We start from the raw sequence: 19,632 nt of genomic DNA on the forward strand, positions 1-19,632 counted from the left end.
TATTAGTTGTTCTGTATTAATAGAAATCGTTAGTTTGTATTTTATTTTCAGGCTCAAAAACAGGTTTTTAATCTAATGAAGTTTGATAGTTATCCGAGATTTTTAAGATCTGATTTATATCGTCGTTGTGTAGAAACAGGAAATTCCATAACTGGAGTAGAAGATTGTGATTTAAATCTTACCAGTTCTCCTAGTGTAAAGCTAAAGAAGAGTCACTCAGATGCAGAAGATCGATGTAGAAAATCTATTCTTCCATGGAATAGAAAAAACAGGTACTGATAATAAATAGTATTTAATAAATACTAATTGAAAACAAATGTTATCAGTGTATATTCGTCATAGTAATGTCTTTTTAGATCTAAATCAAAAGATCGTGGGGAATCTGAATATAATAAAGGCCCTAATAGAAATGAGACCATATATAAGAGCTTTACAACTATGAAAAGAGAAGCAGAAGGTAATAACAACGACGACAGTATTTCTATATCTAGCAGCAGGTCTTCATTAGCATCATGGGATTTGGCATTAAGACAATCATTCCACAAACATGTAAGTATTCTTTCTTTTTCTCTTACATTGTACATTGTAATTAAAAATAAACTTAGAAACTATTTTGTTTGGTAAAGCAATTGTATCGAAGGCAAGTATAACCATTGTATGTGTTAGTTTTACTTGTAATGCAAGTGTGTAGTAGATATTTTGGTATTGCAACTATGCGCAGATGTTTGTTGAAAGCTAATGTTAGTGTTATTAAGCACACATTTAATTTCGAATCTACAAAAGTTGTATGTATAACTTGTAGTCTTTATCGTCCTACGAAGGACAGTCGAATGAAACGAAAGAAGTTCGTGCCAAATGTACCGGGTTATGTCGGGTAATATTACCCGATGGATCGACTACGGTTGTGCCAACTAGCCAAATGGAGAGTATTAAAGATGTGGTTACACGCCTCCTTGATAAAAGAGCTCTTCGATATTCTAACTATGACGTTCTAATCCTTGCTACAGATGAGGTTTGTGATCTCTTGTATTTATTTAATGCACCTTTTAAAATTATCGCTCGAAACTAATAAAATAATTTGTTGATGTTAAACATGTATGGGACACGCTTCTTTCTTGCACATAGTCTGATTGAATGAAATGATAAGGTTGAATGGTATAACGATTGTAGGAGATTGTTGTTTTATGAGAATTGTTACGCATGCATTTCTGGTGTAGCTTTTGTAGTTGGGCACATTTGCATTAAACTTATACGTATTTTATGTATGCCGTACACGTATAATTTATAATCTAGTATAAACAGTCCAATCGAAACGAATATTCGTTGTACTTGTTATTACCTATACAGTATTAATATTTGAAAATGATAAAAAATTTCTTGTGTTTTCAGACTATAGATACAAAATATCCATCATCGGTACTGGCTGGTCAAGAAGTGGAAGTTGTACCAACGAAAATACTGAAAGTCGATCTACCTTCCCGTCGAGTGATAACTGTGATTGCACATAAAGGCAGAACTCTTAAAGATGTACTAAGGCCACTTCTAAATAAGTATGGTTTTAATTTAGAAACTATTACTGTATGGAGTGAAAACCACCGTGTTTGTACGGATGTACAGGCTATTGATGCTCCTGCGAGGCTAATTTTGACCAACATAAAGGATCAAGGTAATAAAAATGTTAGGATATAATAAGCTACAAGAAATTGGTAAAACATTAACTGTTGTAATAATTTGAGGGGAAACATTTTTGTAGATCCACAGAAAGAATTAAACACAGTTAAATACACTCATGATGGATCAAATTCTCAATCCACTCTAGACGAAATCACAAATAGAGTATTTGAAGAGCTTTTGGTGGGCAAAGGCGCGAGTAAATATCACTACAATGATGGTTCATGTAAGGTAAGAAATGTTTTATTTATCTAAATAATTATCTGAAAAAATTAATTGCTTTTTTATTTATGGGTTATTTTATTTTCTGGGATATAGTCCGACGATCAACGTTCTGAGGGTTCCTCTATCTTGCCGAGTAAATTTTTTCTTCGAGATTCTACAATGCATGGAAAAAAGAAGGTATGGCAGATGTCTGTTATTTTATATGTCTACTTACATTCAGTGTACATGTTGCTTTGGAAGATCGATTTTTATATATCCATATATTTTAATGTTAAAGGGAGGGAAGCCTAAATGTAATATGAACGAAAAAAGCAATGCGAACGATTATGTCTCCGAAGAAACTGCCAAATCTCATCCTCCTTTAATAGCAAAATGGCGGAACGGAGTAAAACTGCAATTACCGGGAAAATTCGACGGCGAAGGTAAATTATATATCATAGTACGAGAATGGTATTGCTAATAATAAAATTAGAAATATCTTTATCCAAGTATAGGATAATATTTATATTTATATTTATAGATTTATACGAAGGTTTAAAACGGGCACAAAGATCTAGATTAGAAGATCAGAGAGGCACAGAGATCAATTTTGAATTGCCAGACTTTTTAAAGGTAAACAAAAAACGAAACTTATATGCTCTGGGGTATAATAATGCGTATTTTTTTAATGGTACCAAACATTTTCATAAAGCATATTGTCAGTTATCGTAGTAACGTTTTTAAATACATTTCATTTTTGAAATTTTTATTATGCGTTGCGTTTCGACCCTTAAAGCTATGAAATTACTGATCAGAACAAGGAAAATGGTAAGCCGACGGATCGCAACAAAGTTCGAAGACCTAGGATAATATCTACCAATTGCGAAGCAAATGCCAAGTTTTACAGTTCGATTCACGAACGGCAAAACTGTGGCGGACATGATCAAAATACGACAACAACAGCAACACCTATAACAACAACATCAACCGCAACGACGACATTGGCTTCAGCAAAGAATGGAGATCTTGATAAACGATTCCATGTATTGGCTACTGGAAAGGAATTGCAGAGTAAGTCATCAGATAGTTCGTTCATATTAGATACAACTTTGACGGACGGAGATCGGACCGTTGTAGAGAATGGATCTTGCTCCCGAAATACTGCTTTGGATTCTTTCGATACTCAAGTCAACTCGTTAAGTGTAATGAAATCATCGAAACCTCCACCCCTTCCGCCGAAGCCAAAAAATCTTGTAACATGCGCAACAAAAAGTGGGTATATCATGTCTTCGAAATCTTTACCAAAGTCAAATTGTGCCGTTTCTTTAAGTCCAACCGAATTTACTCGGAAAAATATTTTATAACGTATCGCATTAGGGAAACGACATTCACATATTTTTGTATCTAGAATACATAAAATATACCACAAAATGAGCGAAAGTGCTTTCTAATCAATTTTGTATGTATCATATGCATTGCTACATATTTGAGGCAAAATGGTAATAAGGCGAAAAAGTTTGTATTTGTAGTATTATTCAGAACTTATTACCATTACGATTACGATCTTGTATCATACCACTTTGCCTCGATCGGTGGTAAGGTGCCCGATCCTCAAAGATGCCTTTATTCTAACGATATTCACAACGTATTTTTAATCATAAAAAAATTTTAGTCTAAACTTATTTATGATGTTTTTACAGTACAGCTGTTACTCTCCTGGTTATACAGGACATATATTTTATTATTGTAATTTATAGCGAATGAATATTGTTATACGTAAACGATGGAAAAAATATTTGAGATTTTATGCACATTAAATAAATTATATAAACTTTGTTTTATAGAAGCGTTTCTTTTGTTTCTGTGTTAATTCGATATTTATTCCGATACAAATAGCGGAGGAAAATTTTCATAGTCATGTAAATTTATGTTCGGCGCACATAGGAACATGTGTTCAACGGTTTTCTGTCTCCTTTGTACTTTTGATTTCTTGATTTATTTCCTTGCGCTTTTGTAGGTGGCGTTATATGCAATGATAATATATTTACGCGGGCTTGTCATCATTGTCAGTTTGTTTAGCTCGATATACGAGTCAACGAAGTTCGATTTGATTATCGTGTTTCGACCAGCGAAATTATGTATGTATCTGACGTTAGTTTTTGATATGTTGTTCTACCATGTTAAAAGAGAATCGTTACAGTTAATTAGTACAAAGTGTAAAGAACTTGATTTTTCAATATTTCAAGTTGGAAACTTTTGTACAAAAGTCTTGTAAATAAAGTCTGATCAAAGAAAGGTAAGTAACTGAAAGATTAATTTAAAGATATATTTACAGATTATTTTATTTCCCTTAAATATTACTTAGTTACTATTAAAGCAAAATGTTTCGTCCTATAAAAGATAATAAGAAATCATCTTAAATTATTTAATGTTATTATTACCTAACCCTACACAGTGTAAATACGCTATCCGATTCTTATCCTTTGTTCCATTCGTTCTGTTACTGTTCAAAGACGATTCTCTGTCATTCAATGATTATAAATGAGATATAATGTAGCGTGTATATAAAAATAATTAAACTATTAAATTAAAAATACAATGGAACACATTTTGTATCGATAGTGTGAAAACTATTTTACTATTACGAAATTTCTCAAAATTTCTTACTTCTAGCTTTTACTTTTTGAAGATTTTATCTTTTATAATTCGTTCCGTGTATCAAATAATTGCAATATAATACAAAAGAGTTATATATAATTAGTGAAATTTAATATTATATTCTCTATTATATTATACGTATTTAAAGTATCGACGAAGTAAGCAAGGGGAACACGTGCGTTGCTCTGTTCAAATCTTTTATTGTCAAAGTGTTTTTCGATGCGTTCGAGATTGAATAATTAGGCTCATACGTGTGTTATTAAAGAGGTAAAAAGTAAGATACTGAAACCTTTTATTGTTGATATCGGGCAGATTTGACATTTACGACTTATAAGAGATAAACGTATAATTAATTGCTTCTAATTCTAATTGCAGGTTAAGTATAAGAAAGATTCACAAGATACTGCACATTAACTCGTAAAACAGTTTTTATTCGAAAGTTTGATTGGATAGCTATTTAGACTGAGAGAACAAAGTAAATAATTAAAAAATATTTCGCTTTAATGATATTATATTATATTATATGTAATTTAATAATGTTAACATTTAGAATATAATATTGAGTTCGTTCTTCGCCCTTCATTATTTATCATTTTATCATTAAATTCGTATTTCTTCAAATTCTCACGTAGATTCTATATACATCTCTTCTATATTTCCATTTGCAGATTATTTTTGATTCGTAGTCCTTGTAAGGGCACGTAAAACCTATTGGTTTAGACGCATTGAAAGTGTTGAAAAAATTGGACGCACAAGAGATACGATGTCTGGTTGTAAACGCGTGTCTGTATTATCCTGCATTACTGAAATAGACGAATGTTCACCGGACAAACGTCAAGAGCAAACAGCAACATTCGTGTCACCGATTTCCGGAATTATTCGTAGCTTGATGAACTCCGCGCTCTCATCGCGCAGTTATTCGAATTGCAAGAACAATGTAATCGATGAGAATGTAGTAGGTAAGCAAAATGAATACTTGCAAAACTACAACAGTACAGTGTCTCAAAAAATACATCGGCATATTTTAGTTACCAGATTCGTGTAAAGAATAATTTTTCGTATACGCGTGTTTCTAACGCGTAATTAATAAGCTGGGAGCTATAAAACCGTAGTAATTTTCATTTTCACGATAATTTGGAAAATACCCTCTCCTAGCACTACGTAGTTAATTAACGTATTACTTAACGACTATATAGCGATGTATTACCCGAATTACCTGCAATACTACTTTTTATAAGTTTCTAAACATTTCTATTTACAAAAATGACCACCATAGCAATTATGAGTTAAGTTTCGTTTCCGCTTCATAAGTTACTCATATTTGGTTAATTATCGACAATAAAAAAATGTTGAAGTTGTGTAGAGAAAACTGCAAGTGGAGGGGAGTGTGATTAAGGTGGGATGGAGTGGGGGTAAAGAGGAACGTGGTGGGGATATGAAATAAGCTATTCACGTTGGAACGAGAATAACGGAATAAATACGTTATTTTGTGCAAACAGCGAATTAATGCAGAGCAATTTGCAATGATTGTTTCAATACATAAGTAATGTTCTCATATACATTTATTTTTCCGTTTATTTTGAAATAAAAATTCGTCCGGTAGGACTAATGCTGAACCAATACTAAATGACTGACTTCTTTGATCAGAAGGAAAGCTGTTTGGGTTGACAAAAAAAGTCTGATTAGTAATTCGGTTTATAACCGTTAAAGGTTGCCGATCAAAACTTGGAGGTTCAGATTGCAAGACCTGCCTTACCGGCTCCACGAGAAATGCTAATACACCGAAACCCTCGAGAATACAAAAACCTGAGATACCCGTCACACCTTATAGGCCCTTATAGATTCTCGAAGCCCTTTACCATCTCTTCGTCATTTTCTCTCTTCTTTCCCCTCCTTCTTTAATTTCTTTCACTCCATACGTCCACGTCGTTTTCCCCTTCCTATAATCTTTTTTTGCTTCTCCGCTCCACTTTTTTTCTTCTTCATCGACTTGATATCTATTCGAATATTTTAATTTGACATTTGCTTTTATTGTTCGTTCCGTAGTTATGGTAAAGATGCGTTAGCGTTTGAGACAGTTCGGAACGTTGGAAACAGACGTTTATCGCTACTCGCGATGCGGAAGAGCAAGAGCGCGGTGAAACGTATTTCGTTAGCAGCTGTGTTATTCCCTGAACGGTGACCTTTGTTTAATCGCCATTTGTGCTTTATCATATATTACGCGCTGATGCACGCGCCTGTATAATCACACACGTTATCAGAAATATCTATTTAACGTATAGTCCGTCTTTTTTCCCCTCTATTTACTTGCTATGTTTTTAAGGTTTCCTTTTTTCATTAGTATCGTATAGTAAACAAAAGGGCAACAACCAGGGCAATACTTGTGCACTAATTGATACTATCAATGAATTGTTAAGTGACAAGTTGTAGGCTATAGAAGTAAGCTATAATTTTGTAACCGTATGTCAAATAAGATTATTGGATTATTTGTAATTTGTAAAATTTGATCGTAAATTTTCATGTGTTTTATTATCAAACATGTTCTAATTATGTGAGAGAATCTATTGATACTGTCAATTTGTAATTTGTTACAAAATATTTGTACACATTTCACTAATAATATTGGATCAATTGTACAACAATTGTACACATAAGGCAATGCGAGCACAGATAATAAAGCACGTTGCTAATTCTCTCAAATCTTCAAGCAACCATAGGTAGGGGTTTCCCTTATTACCTGTGCTACCCTCTTTTCAAGTATGTTACTCATCGAAGGTCGTTGAGAAGAGGAGTGAGTAAGAATGTACGATTAATAAGCAAAATTATCTCATGTTACCGGAAATTGTTTTGCGATAATCTTTAATTTTGCAATAATTTTGCGTCACTTTGTAAACGTACGAAACGTTCCAGTTCGATACCTTGACGGTTCGATGACGGTCATGGTGCAATGGGTTGCACCTGTGTGGTAAACGAGCGATATATAAGTCTTTCATTCCATTTCAGTCCATTCGTGACTTATTTCTTAGTAGCTTCTATTTATTCGCTTGTTATGTATTTGGCTATCCAATTTGTTCATCCTTTTATTCATTGTAAAATAATTCTATTATTTAAATAGAATAGAAATAGAAGCAAAATACCATTGTGTGCTTAAAGAAAGAGTATCAATATCGAAGGAGCCTACACGTTAGAGGAATATTAGGAAAATGAAATATTTCATATTCATCGAGCGACTATTTATAAAAATTACAATCGGATTCGGTGATATCCAGTTGGCGAGGGTAGTCCGCGCCCTATATATATCTCCTGTCGTTTTTTTTGCTAACCGATCGATACTTCTACTGGTCAACCGTCGAATTTTTTCTCATCAACGAAATTGTACAAGTTGTATGAACGCTACCACAGCGTAGAGAACTCGTGCGCTTAAGTGTATAATGTATAACGTATTACGGTTGCAATGAGCATAGATAAGCTGAGATATGCGCTTATATAAACACAATACAAATATACTAGCTTTCTCTATAGTTTGGATAATTGTTATTTTTCTTAATAGGACAAAAAAATGAGGTTGCACCAAAGGAAAGAAAATGGATGAGAAGTGAAAGGATGAGGAAAATGGAAAGAGAAGGGGTGAGACAGAGAATATATGATCCACGGTAGGAACAACGGGAGCAATTAGGTGTAGTCGGGTACTAGAGCGTTGAACGCAGGAAAACGATGGGGCGCTAACGTGTGCCTCTGGTGTCTCCTGGTATTCCAAGGGGTCGGTACTTACCCCACTAGGGGAAGGTAAGGGCTCAGGGGGCAGACATATGAGCACACATGGGACGACAGTCACCACCTGGCAGTGTGTAGTCGAATGCTTACCATCGTTGAACGAATATACGAACGTACGCGAGTGTACGAATGGTGGGTACCCGAGTGAAACGCGTTGCAACCCCAACCCTCCACTTGGCTCGTGCCACCGTACATTGTCGTAGGCTTTTCTTCTCTCGGTTATCGACTCGAAGACAGTCTGTTGGATGAAAACGGTTAGACTCTGCGACCATACACCGTTTCATTATGTTTGCACGATTATTCTGCTACGTCTACTTCGGACACCAACGAGTATGTTCTAATTTAACGATTTCTTAATATTTGGAGGCTACACAGAGGAATTTTAAAGTCCAATACACTTGTAACTAGTTGCATATTATTTGTGGCTATCGTAATTGTGTAATTATTCTGTGGTTTTATGTAAAATTTCTTGGACTTGTTGCCTGTTTTTTTAAACGTAATACGTCTTCGCGCATGGCGAGTGATTTTTCAATGCAAGTAACGATAAGTCACTCTTTTGGTTACCAAGTGGTCAGTCAGAAAATTGAGAAATATTGACTTGTCATGTTTTCCCTCCTATAATCTTCATTCCAAATAGAAATGCTAAGAGATATGAATAAACTGTACGTAGCTCGGACTACTTGCGATAAGTTTCTATTATAATTTGGGTCAGATGACCACCATTACGTTTGCACAATCATTCTATTCCATCTGCTTTAACACCAGCCAATTCCTTCTTACTCGACAATTATTTTTAACGTATTATTTTATATTTCAAATACAAATAACAGTGGATAAACAGCTAAACATTAGCTACATTGAACAATGCGCGATAATCGTTTAGTTAAGACGTTTGTCTAAATTCGATTTTTATTTGATTGAATTTTATTGATACGATATCGATCGGTAGCATGTACAGGCTTGTACTCTCATAGATGTGTGCACGTACGATTCTAATGATTACGGAACATACGTTCGACATCTGCATCCTAATCTCGCTAGTCTGGTCCGCGTGACTGTGACAGCACCTCCGCTAGTAGTTTGTATTTATTCTTTATTTATAGAACACAGATATTCACGTCGAAAATAGATTTTAGTAGGAGGGCGGTTATTCGAAAAGTCGACATGAACATGTACAAATGCAGTCCCACCCTAAAGTCTCTCCCTCATCCTTTTCTCCTTGGTGATGTGGTGTATATTTAACCAGCGTCGTTTTTTACGCGGTCCAACGGTCCATGTTAGATATTTCCATGTTTCAGCTTAAGTCTCATCTTCGAAACCTTCGGCATTTTTCCCTTTTAACAGCAGCGACGACTAAAACATAAAATCTGTACTAAAGAAATTAAACCACAAATCCATTAAAAGTTGGTAATTTACAAAAAAGATTAGCGAAGGATCGTATCCTTCAAAGAAATTTACACGAGACTTGAGAAAGAGAACTGTCCTGTACCAATATTTTTACTCGCTACCGGCCACGATACAGTCTTGTCCAGTAGTAAAGGAACGGTTGTTCTCTCTTGCTTTTTCTTTGTAGTCTTTCGCTTGCCTCGCAATCTGTTTGACGATTCTGATGTAAGCTGGTGCAGTGACAAGACTGGTCAGTCGCGAAAAAAGAGTTATTCATTTTCGTAACCGTATCCGCATAGCGTCAACCGTAACCGTAACCACCGTAACCGTAACCACCTTAACCGTGCCATCGCAGGAAAAGGAAAGACAAGATGAAAAGAATCGTTAATGAAGAAAAAACATACTACCTGAGTTAACTCGAAGAGGTGGAATAAAGATAGTATGTCAGAACAGAATATTCCTCTTTTCTTTTTCTTTCTCTTTCCTTAAGTAAATAGTGTATTATAAACAGATCATTTAGAATATTTTATATAAGAAGACTTGCTTTATTTATAAAAGATATAGTATAGATACGATATAGTATAGATTATTTATAAGTAGAAGATATACTTTGTTTATAAATAATAGTCAAAAGGATAAACGTACTAGTAAGAAGTTGGTAACCAGTAAAACGAACGAACTCGTCACAGACACTGCACCAACTTCCTGCGGAAATGCTGTACAGTGAACGCAATAAGGAGGAAAGGCGTTCCGGTCTTCTAGCGACCCTATTTTCGTATTGCGGTCACCTTTTCTTTTACCTTTTACGCAAAATACACTCGTTACTGCTCGATTTCATGTTCTTATATTTTTCTCATATCTAACTATCCGGTCATCATAGCGTTTAATATAAGAACTCTTTCTATCTAGGATATTAACGAACGAAGGAACGCTTGCAGATCGTTCGATTGATCGAAAATGAAGAAATGTATGCTTGTAGAATATATATTTTTATATATGTATCTAGTATTTAATTTAACTTTCTATACGTGTATTTTATTCTTATACGTCAACTAATCTTATCTTTTATTTAGTTCCAGATTTGAATCACCACGAACAATCCAGTTATAGCAACAACAAACGGTGAGTGTATTTTTTGGCTTCGATTCATATAGTCTAGTAACATTTTATATTAACTCGTCGAACGTAGTACTACAAATTTTACGTCTTAACGTAGCATCATTTGTAACGCTATTATTAATATTTTTTTCTTATAAAAAGTTGACAATATGTACCGAAGTCCTTCGTCGTTTTGTCTCGTCTTCTCGTCGTATCGTTATACCGACAAAGCATTCGTTTGTCATTTACGAATTATTCGAGACCATCTTAAAAAAATCAACCATGTATAAACAAAATTAACATTTCGTGTTAACGCATCATTTACAAATTATTCGACGTTTGAAACATTTTGAAATGTTGACAATATGTACACATTCATATACCGGATATCTCGTTGACGCTGTAGCTCGAAAACGCTGACCAAGACCATTCATATTTTCTAGTTCCATTCATCGCCAGGAAGATTCACTTGTCTTTTCTTTCTCTTTCTACCTCACTCGCCGGTTCCCACCGTTTCTGGTAAGCTTATCCATCTCGTTCGGCGCCGTACTCGTCGGTTTTCTTTCCCGTTTCACGCTTCAACTAGCTCCTACGCTTTATTCGATATCATCCACCCCTCCTTTTCCTTCTTCTTCCCTCTGCACTCCTTCTATTCCTTTAATAACAACTAGACAAACAGCAGACGGAAATTGTTGTTAAAATTGTATCATGCGTTAGTTCGTCTACTTACATTTGTTCGCATTCCAGCAACTTTCTGCTGCAGTAGCCGATATTTTATCTTTATATTTCTCTTCGTTGCTCTCGTGACGCGACCGTTAAAAAATCAAGCAAAACGGTTCGGGCAAGCAAGTTCATCGTATCCCTACTCGCTAAGAATAACGCCGCCCACTTTAGCTCGTAGACGGTTCGGGTGCGTTTGGGTCGTGTATATGTTTCAACTTTGCTACACGAGAGACCACACGTGAACTAAGTCTCTAGCAATTTTACTCCCGCCGATCACGTTTCCGTACAGTATCCTGTAGAAGTCTTGGGCGATTTTGTAATAGCGATTAATCGTTCACCGTATCTCGTAACTATAAAACTATTCAAAAATGTTCGATTTTTACATGTTGCGATTAGTATGATAAGAAACGAGATACATCGTGTCTGAGATCATAAAATACGAAATAGTATACCATTTCTTCTCCTTCGGAAAGGATAGGTTATGTTCATCGGAAGGATGGTAAGGAACTAGTTTGCGTTGATGTCATAAGCACAGAGCCAGCGTAACAGAGTGTTTTATTACATACAAATTGAACTCAGCATAAAATGAAATAAAATTGTAGCGGTGACTTAGTAACGTCTAATAAAAATATCACGTATACGAAGTATGACTGCGAGCGCAAAGTTCAGAAAAAATTGACTCGATCTAGGGAACCGACATTGGCAAGTACGAAACTGGGATGGTATTACATAACCTAGCAACAGTTCTTTCTTTTTAGTCAAGATACAGCTGAAAGCAATAACAGTTGGATTTTATTTAGAAACTTGAGAACACAAATTTCTAATTAGGTATAACAAGCTTACATTAATCATTTCTAATACGACATTAATAATCAGATAAGATGACAATCTCGCTCAACAGACTCGAATCGCTTGAAGTCACGTAGATCGATCGACAAGGACGAGAGTAGAAATTTGAAAAAATATTCCAACCTAAGTAAATGATAATGATTTCTCGATTAAATTAATTAATTAAATCTCAATTGAATTGATCTGAATAATTCTTCACGCTGCTGTACATACACATAGACAGCACTAGCTATCGTACGTAACAGAAATTTAAAAGAAATATCGTATTTCGACGTATTCACAGGCATCTACCATTCGATGTAATATACGGTAGATCGCCAACTCTCATATGATATTCTACGACCGAAAAGTTTGTTAAAGGGAAGAGGAGTAACGTTGCCAACGAAACGAGATCTATTTACAATTCGTTATTTGCTTTTACCAATCGAGATTACCATGAAGCACGTTTTCGCTCGCTTTATCGCTATTATTTCCTTTCGACGAACAACTGTTCAAAATTGTTAGAAGAGGAATTTTTCATAGATACGCGTCAACGACACAAAACGTGTACGCGATACAGGCCAGGCATCTATGCGGTGGTCTCCCTCGTGAATGCAAATGCTTTGCGTTCCTTCTAAGAAAGCCGACTGGAAGGTGGGGGAAAGACAAACGAGCAAAAGAGAAGGAAGGAGGAAGGGAAGAAGCGAGAAAGAGATAAAGCAGCGGACTGTCATTGGCGGAGGTTTCCCGCCAAGATGCCCCACGCCAGGCTAACCGGTTTATCGAAAGGGCCGACCGACCAGCCTCTTTTGGAATATTTCTCAGCTGATCGCCGCAACATTCCCGCTTTTTTTCCACCACCATCCTAGTCTTCCCTCCAAATTTCTCTCTTCCTCTCTTTTCTTCTCCTTCGTTCTTAACCTTTATCTTCGATTTTACGAATTAACTGTGCAATAAACCAAAGGAAGAAAAAAGAAAAAGAGGATCGACGAAGTAGTCGAAGAACGAAGGAAACAAATTTGAAAGACTCGTGATAAATATATTGAAAAATATATGAAAAACTAAATTGTCATTGGCGATGAGTATTACAATTGGAGTATTTTTTGAATCGATTCTTCAGGTAGGTGTGAGAAGATGTCGAACATCTTATGTAGTACCTGTGTCTCGCGGTCACAGGGATCGATATACTTACCTGAAATCTTGAAGAAAAGAGTCCACGAAAGGAAAAACGGCGCGTTTCGTTCTTTTGGTCTATTTTGCTTTGTTGCCGTGTGGGACCTGCTGTTAGAACGTAGCTATTGATGCCACGAGCCTTTTATTTATACAGTTTCCTTCGAATAAATCCACCGTAGAATTCCATTTATCGAACTACAGATCATTTTGTGCGGTTGTCTCGCATTTTTCTCTCATACCACGTTACAAGAAATAATTGAGCTATTGGCGTGCACAGACAAGCAGTTTCAAAGATTTCTATTAGCTTCTTACTAATTTAAGCGTTTTGTTAATTGTCATTCTTCTTAAATTTTCCCACTTTACAAAACAGCGAAATCCTAAGAGCGAACAGCAAATTTGGGACATTTGCTCTTATCGCGAACCATTTGAATCAAAATTCCAGTGAAGACTACACACGTATATATATACTTGCACGAAATATCTCGTACCTCTTATATTCATTCTCAAATTTGTTTCGAACTTTACCAATACAATCGTGATAATCGAGTCTCGTTACGGTGCTAATGAAATTTCGAAATGTTTCGTAGAAAAGGAAAGGTTTTTACAAGTCCACGAATGCTTCCGTGAGCTGCTATTTGTATGTACAGGAATATTTAGCGTGAAAAGATTAATATACAGTAAATAAAGCAAAAAATTAGTATATTGTACAGTACTGGTGCAAAACGTATTTTTACAAATAAATGGGTACTTTCTGGCGGATGAAATGAAAAAGATGTCAGCTTTAAACCACAGAGAGAAAGAAGGAGATGGGAAGATCATTAACCTATAAACAAAAATCGTATGTTACAAACGGAAGTCGCAAATTGCGAGTACTTGAGAACGAGATTCAGCCAGCGAACGTGCAACATTACGGCGAAAAGAAAAGATCGAAGATAGTCGTTCGATGTCGAAAGTGTGCGGCGATCAACCGACTCGCGTTTGATTATTTGAACCGTGATCGTCGTAACGGTTGGAGGCTAAAACGGTGAAGCGGAGATAATGAAAAACAAGCGCGATTCGTTGGATGCGCGGACAACGTGCGTGGACGTTCGTTGCAACTCGACCGGTTAGCGTGAAGAAACGAGACAACGAGGAAAGTAGGAATGAGCGCGGGAAAAGGTAGCCGCGATACCAACGTCGGTCTAAGGGTACGAATGTAAAGGGAACGGAATGGTGTTTACGCCTTGACAAGGTAGGGGGCGAGATGAGATGAAACGAGACGACAAGAAGACAACACGAGAGGAAGCGAGAGCTGATGGGTCGGGACAGGCCAAGACGAAGTTGCAGTGGCTCACGAAAGTACTCGAAGAAACTTTTTCCGTATATATTGCAGGAAAAATGTCTTATTTCATTAGCGCTGTAACGAGGCACGGCTGTCGCGATTACATTGACAAAATTTGAACGGAATCTGAAAATGTACGTAGAAGCTACAAGATATTTACTTTCCGGTAAATGGAAAGCATGCGATTCTTAAAGATCATCAAATTATACGATCAGTCAGCTATTCGCTGTACTAGCAAGCCACAGTATATAGCGAAACCATGTTTAGCGTCAATCGTGTATTTAAGACTGTTATTTATGAGGTATACTAATTGTTCTAACGTTTGCAATAAATGTCTCGTAACTTGTATATACATTTTCGGATTGGTTTCAAATTTTAGTATTACGATTATGATAATCGCGTCTCGTTACAGTGTTAGCGATTCTCCTATAGTGTACATAGCGTATTCATAAAAAAATTCTATTGTAAATGTTCAAATACTTTCGTGAGCCACTGTACGTCGCGTCGCGTCGTCAGAAAGGCAAACCTGGTGGGGGATGGGGCCAGGGCCGGGGCCGGGACTGGGGCTGAGGCGAGTAGGCCGACGCGCAGCAGAAAACAAGCGTGGTCTTTTAAATCGGCGGCTACGAGGGATTTAAAAATGGCCGAGTCTGCCTACCCTTGACAGCCGTCCCTTCAGCTGGTCGGGCAAATACCATCAGCTGACCGGTTTTGGAGGGAAACTGACTGAGATTCTCGATGGTTTCGACCATTTCCACGAAACGACCCAATATCATGCGCCGCTAATTGTTATTTTCTTTGTATACAGACCATTTATCGTGTGTCCTTATCCCGTCCGTGACTTGTATAGAAGAAGTTCGGACATTGACCAAGAATACTATCTTAATGTTTCCAACGGTCTATAATACGAATTTTTTCGCTCGTAACTTTCCAACGTACTTACCTACTGAGAGTTATCGGAGACTCCGCTCTTTCTTCTCATATTACCAGTGCACACGTGGAACAAATGCAAGATTGGATTGGAAGCGTGTGATATTCAAATAGCACGCTAAAATAAGATCGTGTATTTATAAATATTTAAAACAAGGGTGTACGCGTATTTCACGGAAGCGAGGAAGTAAACGCGCGAATTAACGAGTATACGTGCGGTCATAGGACGTCTTTCGTCATTCGAGATCAAAGGAAAGGAGCTGTTATCCGCGCACATACACGTAGCTGCTCTCCGAGCAGGTAGAGGGGAACAGGTTGTTATTCGTACTTATACGATTCACTCCCTCACAGGTAGCTGCATAGCGGCGGTAACCAACGAGCTGGACCAAACCCGAGAGCTGGTCGAGAAAGAAAGAAATCGGATGCATGCCTCGGCGGCTCGTTCCGGGGGATGAATTTTATTACGGCCTTCTTATAGCTCGTTCCTTTTGTACTCGTTCCAAGATTCAGAGATCGTTATGTTCAGATCTTATCGATCGATAAGTACCTTCATCTTTCTTCTTCTTGGGCGCGTGTTATCAACCTTTCACGCGTTTCATCTTTATTCCGGCTTCGTCTTTTTGGATCGTCTTATATTTTTAAATAAACGGAACAAGTATTTACGTGGGTTGGTTCGATGCGCTTCTCTAATGCCGCGTCGGTTGACCGTTGCGCAACTTCCTCCTTCCTCTCAACTTCTTTCTCCAGTATCCACTCGGTGCCTGTTTGTCTGCATGCCTGCATGTCTACCCATACTCGTTTCCCCATCATCCCGTCACCTCATCCGCCTCATCTTCTACGCTTCTCGCGCCCCTCTCTCAAACACTCCTTTCGCCTCTCTCTTTCCGTATCTCTTTGCTTTCTTTCCTCCTTTTCTTCCTTCTATCATATCTTCCCCACCCACCAATCTTCACTTCGTTCTTTCGTCTTTCTTCTCCCTCCCACCCTTTCTCCTCTCTTTCTTCTTTTCTCGCGCGCCTTTTTTCTCCCACTCCTTTTTCGTTTGTTCTCTTACTATTCTTCTGCCATCTCAGTTCTCCGTTTATCCGTTACTTTTTCGAACCGTTTTTACTCCACTCGTAACGGTGGAGTTCGCCCCCAGCAACAGCGCCCTTCCAACCAATTTTTTCTCTCCCTTCCATTTCCTACATTAAGCCTCCTACCACCCACTCCATTTCTCTCTGTCTCCCCCCACTCCCGTGCTTTCTATCGCGCTCTGTCGTTCGTTCACGCGCCAATCGATCGCGTGCTTACATAAGCACGAGCATTTAAAAAACTAGCTTCGCGCAATATTTCGAACGGTCCGTAACGTCGAACGTTGGAGCCTCGCTGTATGTAATCGGTTATAAAGTGTATTCGTGTACCGAGATCTTAACGTGCTGGTAGAGGTGGCTTTGTGCGATGCGCAAAACGAGCAATTTGAACGAACGACCTTCGAACGCCGTGGTCTTTCACATCCTCACTTAGTAACCGAGCTAGCGTGAGAAAGTCGCCCCGGGGATGAACGACGTTGGTCGCAGATTTTCATCTTTTAAAGAGATTCGTTTGTTCGAGCCGTGGAAAGCTGGTTGAAAAAATAGACCGTGTAGCTCCACAGACCTCTCTGTAGACGAGCTGAATCCCGAAATTACGCCCGAAATTTCACTCGTAAATTTCTTCCAGATGTATTTTTATTTTTCCCGAAAAATTTTCCAAACGTTTCACTCAAGAACCAATCGTCTAATGTGAATTTTTTGAGACTTTTTTAGTAGCCTAGAATGGAAAAAATTAGGTAGTGTAACGAATAATAGAAGGTGATTTTACATCGAAAGGGCTGTTCTTAGACGTTTTTTATTCCTCTCGTTACTTGATGCAGACGAAACCTGTTGCAACTAGTTTCATCGTGAGTGAAATACTCGAGACTGTACGATACGCGACGAGTATAGAGAAATAGAAAAGAACTGCTTTCTGGGAAGGTCGTTTTATGAGAACGGTACGGAACAGGTCCGAAGGAACGTCGTTGTCGTCTTGAAAGAAACTAAGATTTCACTGTGAAGCGACAAGAGGAGCCAGCAAACTCAAAAATAGGAAACTGTGGGAGGTATTAAAGCAAGGTTTTGAGCTTTCGTAGCACTTGGCTAGCACGGTGCATGGGTGGTAGATCGCTTTGTCTGGGAAGCGAAAAAGAGAAGAAGAGAGAAGTTGAGCCGCATTAGAAGCATACCAAAGCGATCATACTCTTTTCCTCTTCGTCGTTGTTATTGTTGAAAATCAATCAAGCAGATGAGAAAATGAATCGAGTATGACTAGACGACAATTGAGCTGCGTATTTGCCAAATCGTGGCTAATTCCACGAACCGAGAAGTAGAGGAAATTGACGAAATTATATATCGATTATGTGTATCGACGCTAACATTTTTTAAATCTCGAACTTTGATCTGCGAATGGTCCAATTGGACTGGAAGTTTTATGCGTAAATGATACGTGTATATATATCTGATAGAAAATAGGGCTGTAAAAGATCGAATATTACCATCGACGATATCAATGGTATCGTTTAGACTGGCACAAAATACCAGAGGCGTTCCGCAAGATAAGAGTAACCGGAGCATTTAAACGGGAAGCGGTTGCGTAGGGACTGTAAATACGCTAATTGGGACATGGTCACAGCGACGTGCTTTAACGTCGGTTTAATATCCTCTAGAGCCGAGGGTTTGGATCAAGTGGATATTACTCTTTTTCTGTTTTAAACGAAACACTGGCTAGAATATATCGTGTCAGAGCCAGACCAAAACCACGTTAGCGTCGCTTCCTTCTTTCCCTATGTACTGTCGCTATTATTCAGATTTAAATACAAAACAAACGAATATAGAAATTATACGAATAATAAAAATACTTATCTCCAAATACCTTATACAACCGAATGATTTTCAATCGTAACTCTTCCCGTTTGCTATAGAGGAAGGAAGCATAGAAAGATGCAAGGCATGTATATGCATCGATATACAAGTCGGCGGGAGTTAGCGGGAGTTGGCGGGAATAGGTAGGCGGGAATTAATACCCGTTACGTGTCGAATAAATCGAAGCTAGTATGCAATTTGTTTTTATTCGAAATGTTCGCCTACATACTGCTATCGGTATTCTTCTTGAAAACAGGAATCTTTTCCTTTTTCCTATTGTACCTTCTCTGTATCTCTATCCCTTATCGTCGTTCCTACCATGTTTACATCGTCGCTTCTTTCCAACACTCTGTTTTCCTTATCCCCTTGTCAGTAGTCTTTCGCTCTTTTAACCGGAATCTTCTCGCCCCTATTCCCTATTCCCGTTTCCAGATCCGTTGATTTCTGTGCCCTCTTCATCGCGGCTCTGTTCATGTCTACTTTGTACTAGTTGTTTGGTTCAATGTTGAGTCCCTTTTCCCCAGGGTTGGAACCGAAGTCGTGTCGGGGTCGTCGAAGCCCGAGACCGAGAACGAGACCGAATCCAGAGCCGAGTTCGAGACACGGCAAAACAGTGTGTTCCATGGGTGGTTGCTCTCTTCTCTCTCTCTCTCTCTCTCTCTCTCTCTCGCTCTCTTTTCCCCTTCTCTTCTCTCCTCTTCGCCCTGCACTCTCGCTCTTTCTCTCTCCAGCATGTACACACACTTGTACAGGCGAGAACGCTCGCCTTCCCTACCTCCTGGTCTCGGTCTATCTTTTTCTCTTTTCTTCGTTGCCGTCGCACCGTCGCGAACCTCAGCGGTGTCGCCTCTCCCCACTATAAAAGACCACGACCGACCGTTGAGATTTAAATTCCTCTCTGGGTGGACGGAGAAGAGTCTCCAGCCTGGGAACGGCGGCAACCTTCCT

At 37.9% G+C, this 19,632-nt stretch overlaps 1 protein-coding gene across 3 annotated transcripts in view; it reads left to right on the plus strand.

Moving 5' to 3' along the window:
- Positions 1 to 19,632, plus strand: part of LOC100740375 — a 39,947-nt gene that overhangs the window by 5,881 nt on the left and 14,434 nt on the right. The window contains exons 6-15 of one of the 3 annotated variants that reach the window (XM_024365414.2): positions 34 to 272; positions 357 to 549; positions 803 to 1,012; positions 1,390 to 1,666; positions 1,754 to 1,902; positions 1,990 to 2,073; positions 2,174 to 2,318; positions 2,417 to 2,508; positions 2,691 to 2,946; positions 10,773 to 10,815. In XM_024365414.2, coding sequence (XP_024221182.1) covers positions 34 to 272; positions 357 to 549; positions 803 to 1,012; positions 1,390 to 1,666; positions 1,754 to 1,902; positions 1,990 to 2,073; positions 2,174 to 2,318; positions 2,417 to 2,508; positions 2,691 to 2,946; positions 10,773 to 10,815 — 1,688 coding nt within the window. The remainder of the gene's footprint in view (positions 1 to 33; positions 273 to 356; positions 550 to 802; positions 1,013 to 1,389; positions 1,667 to 1,753; positions 1,903 to 1,989; positions 2,074 to 2,173; positions 2,319 to 2,416; positions 2,509 to 2,690; positions 2,947 to 10,772; positions 10,816 to 19,632) is intronic. The other 2 variants (XM_012381671.3, XM_024365415.2) reach the window with 2 other exon arrangements.

Source organism: Bombus impatiens, unplaced genomic scaffold (assembly GCF_000188095.3).
Source record: "Bombus impatiens unplaced genomic scaffold, BIMP_2.2 scf_0135, whole genome shotgun sequence".
NCBI lineage: Eukaryota > Metazoa > Arthropoda > Insecta > Hymenoptera > Apidae > Bombus > Bombus impatiens.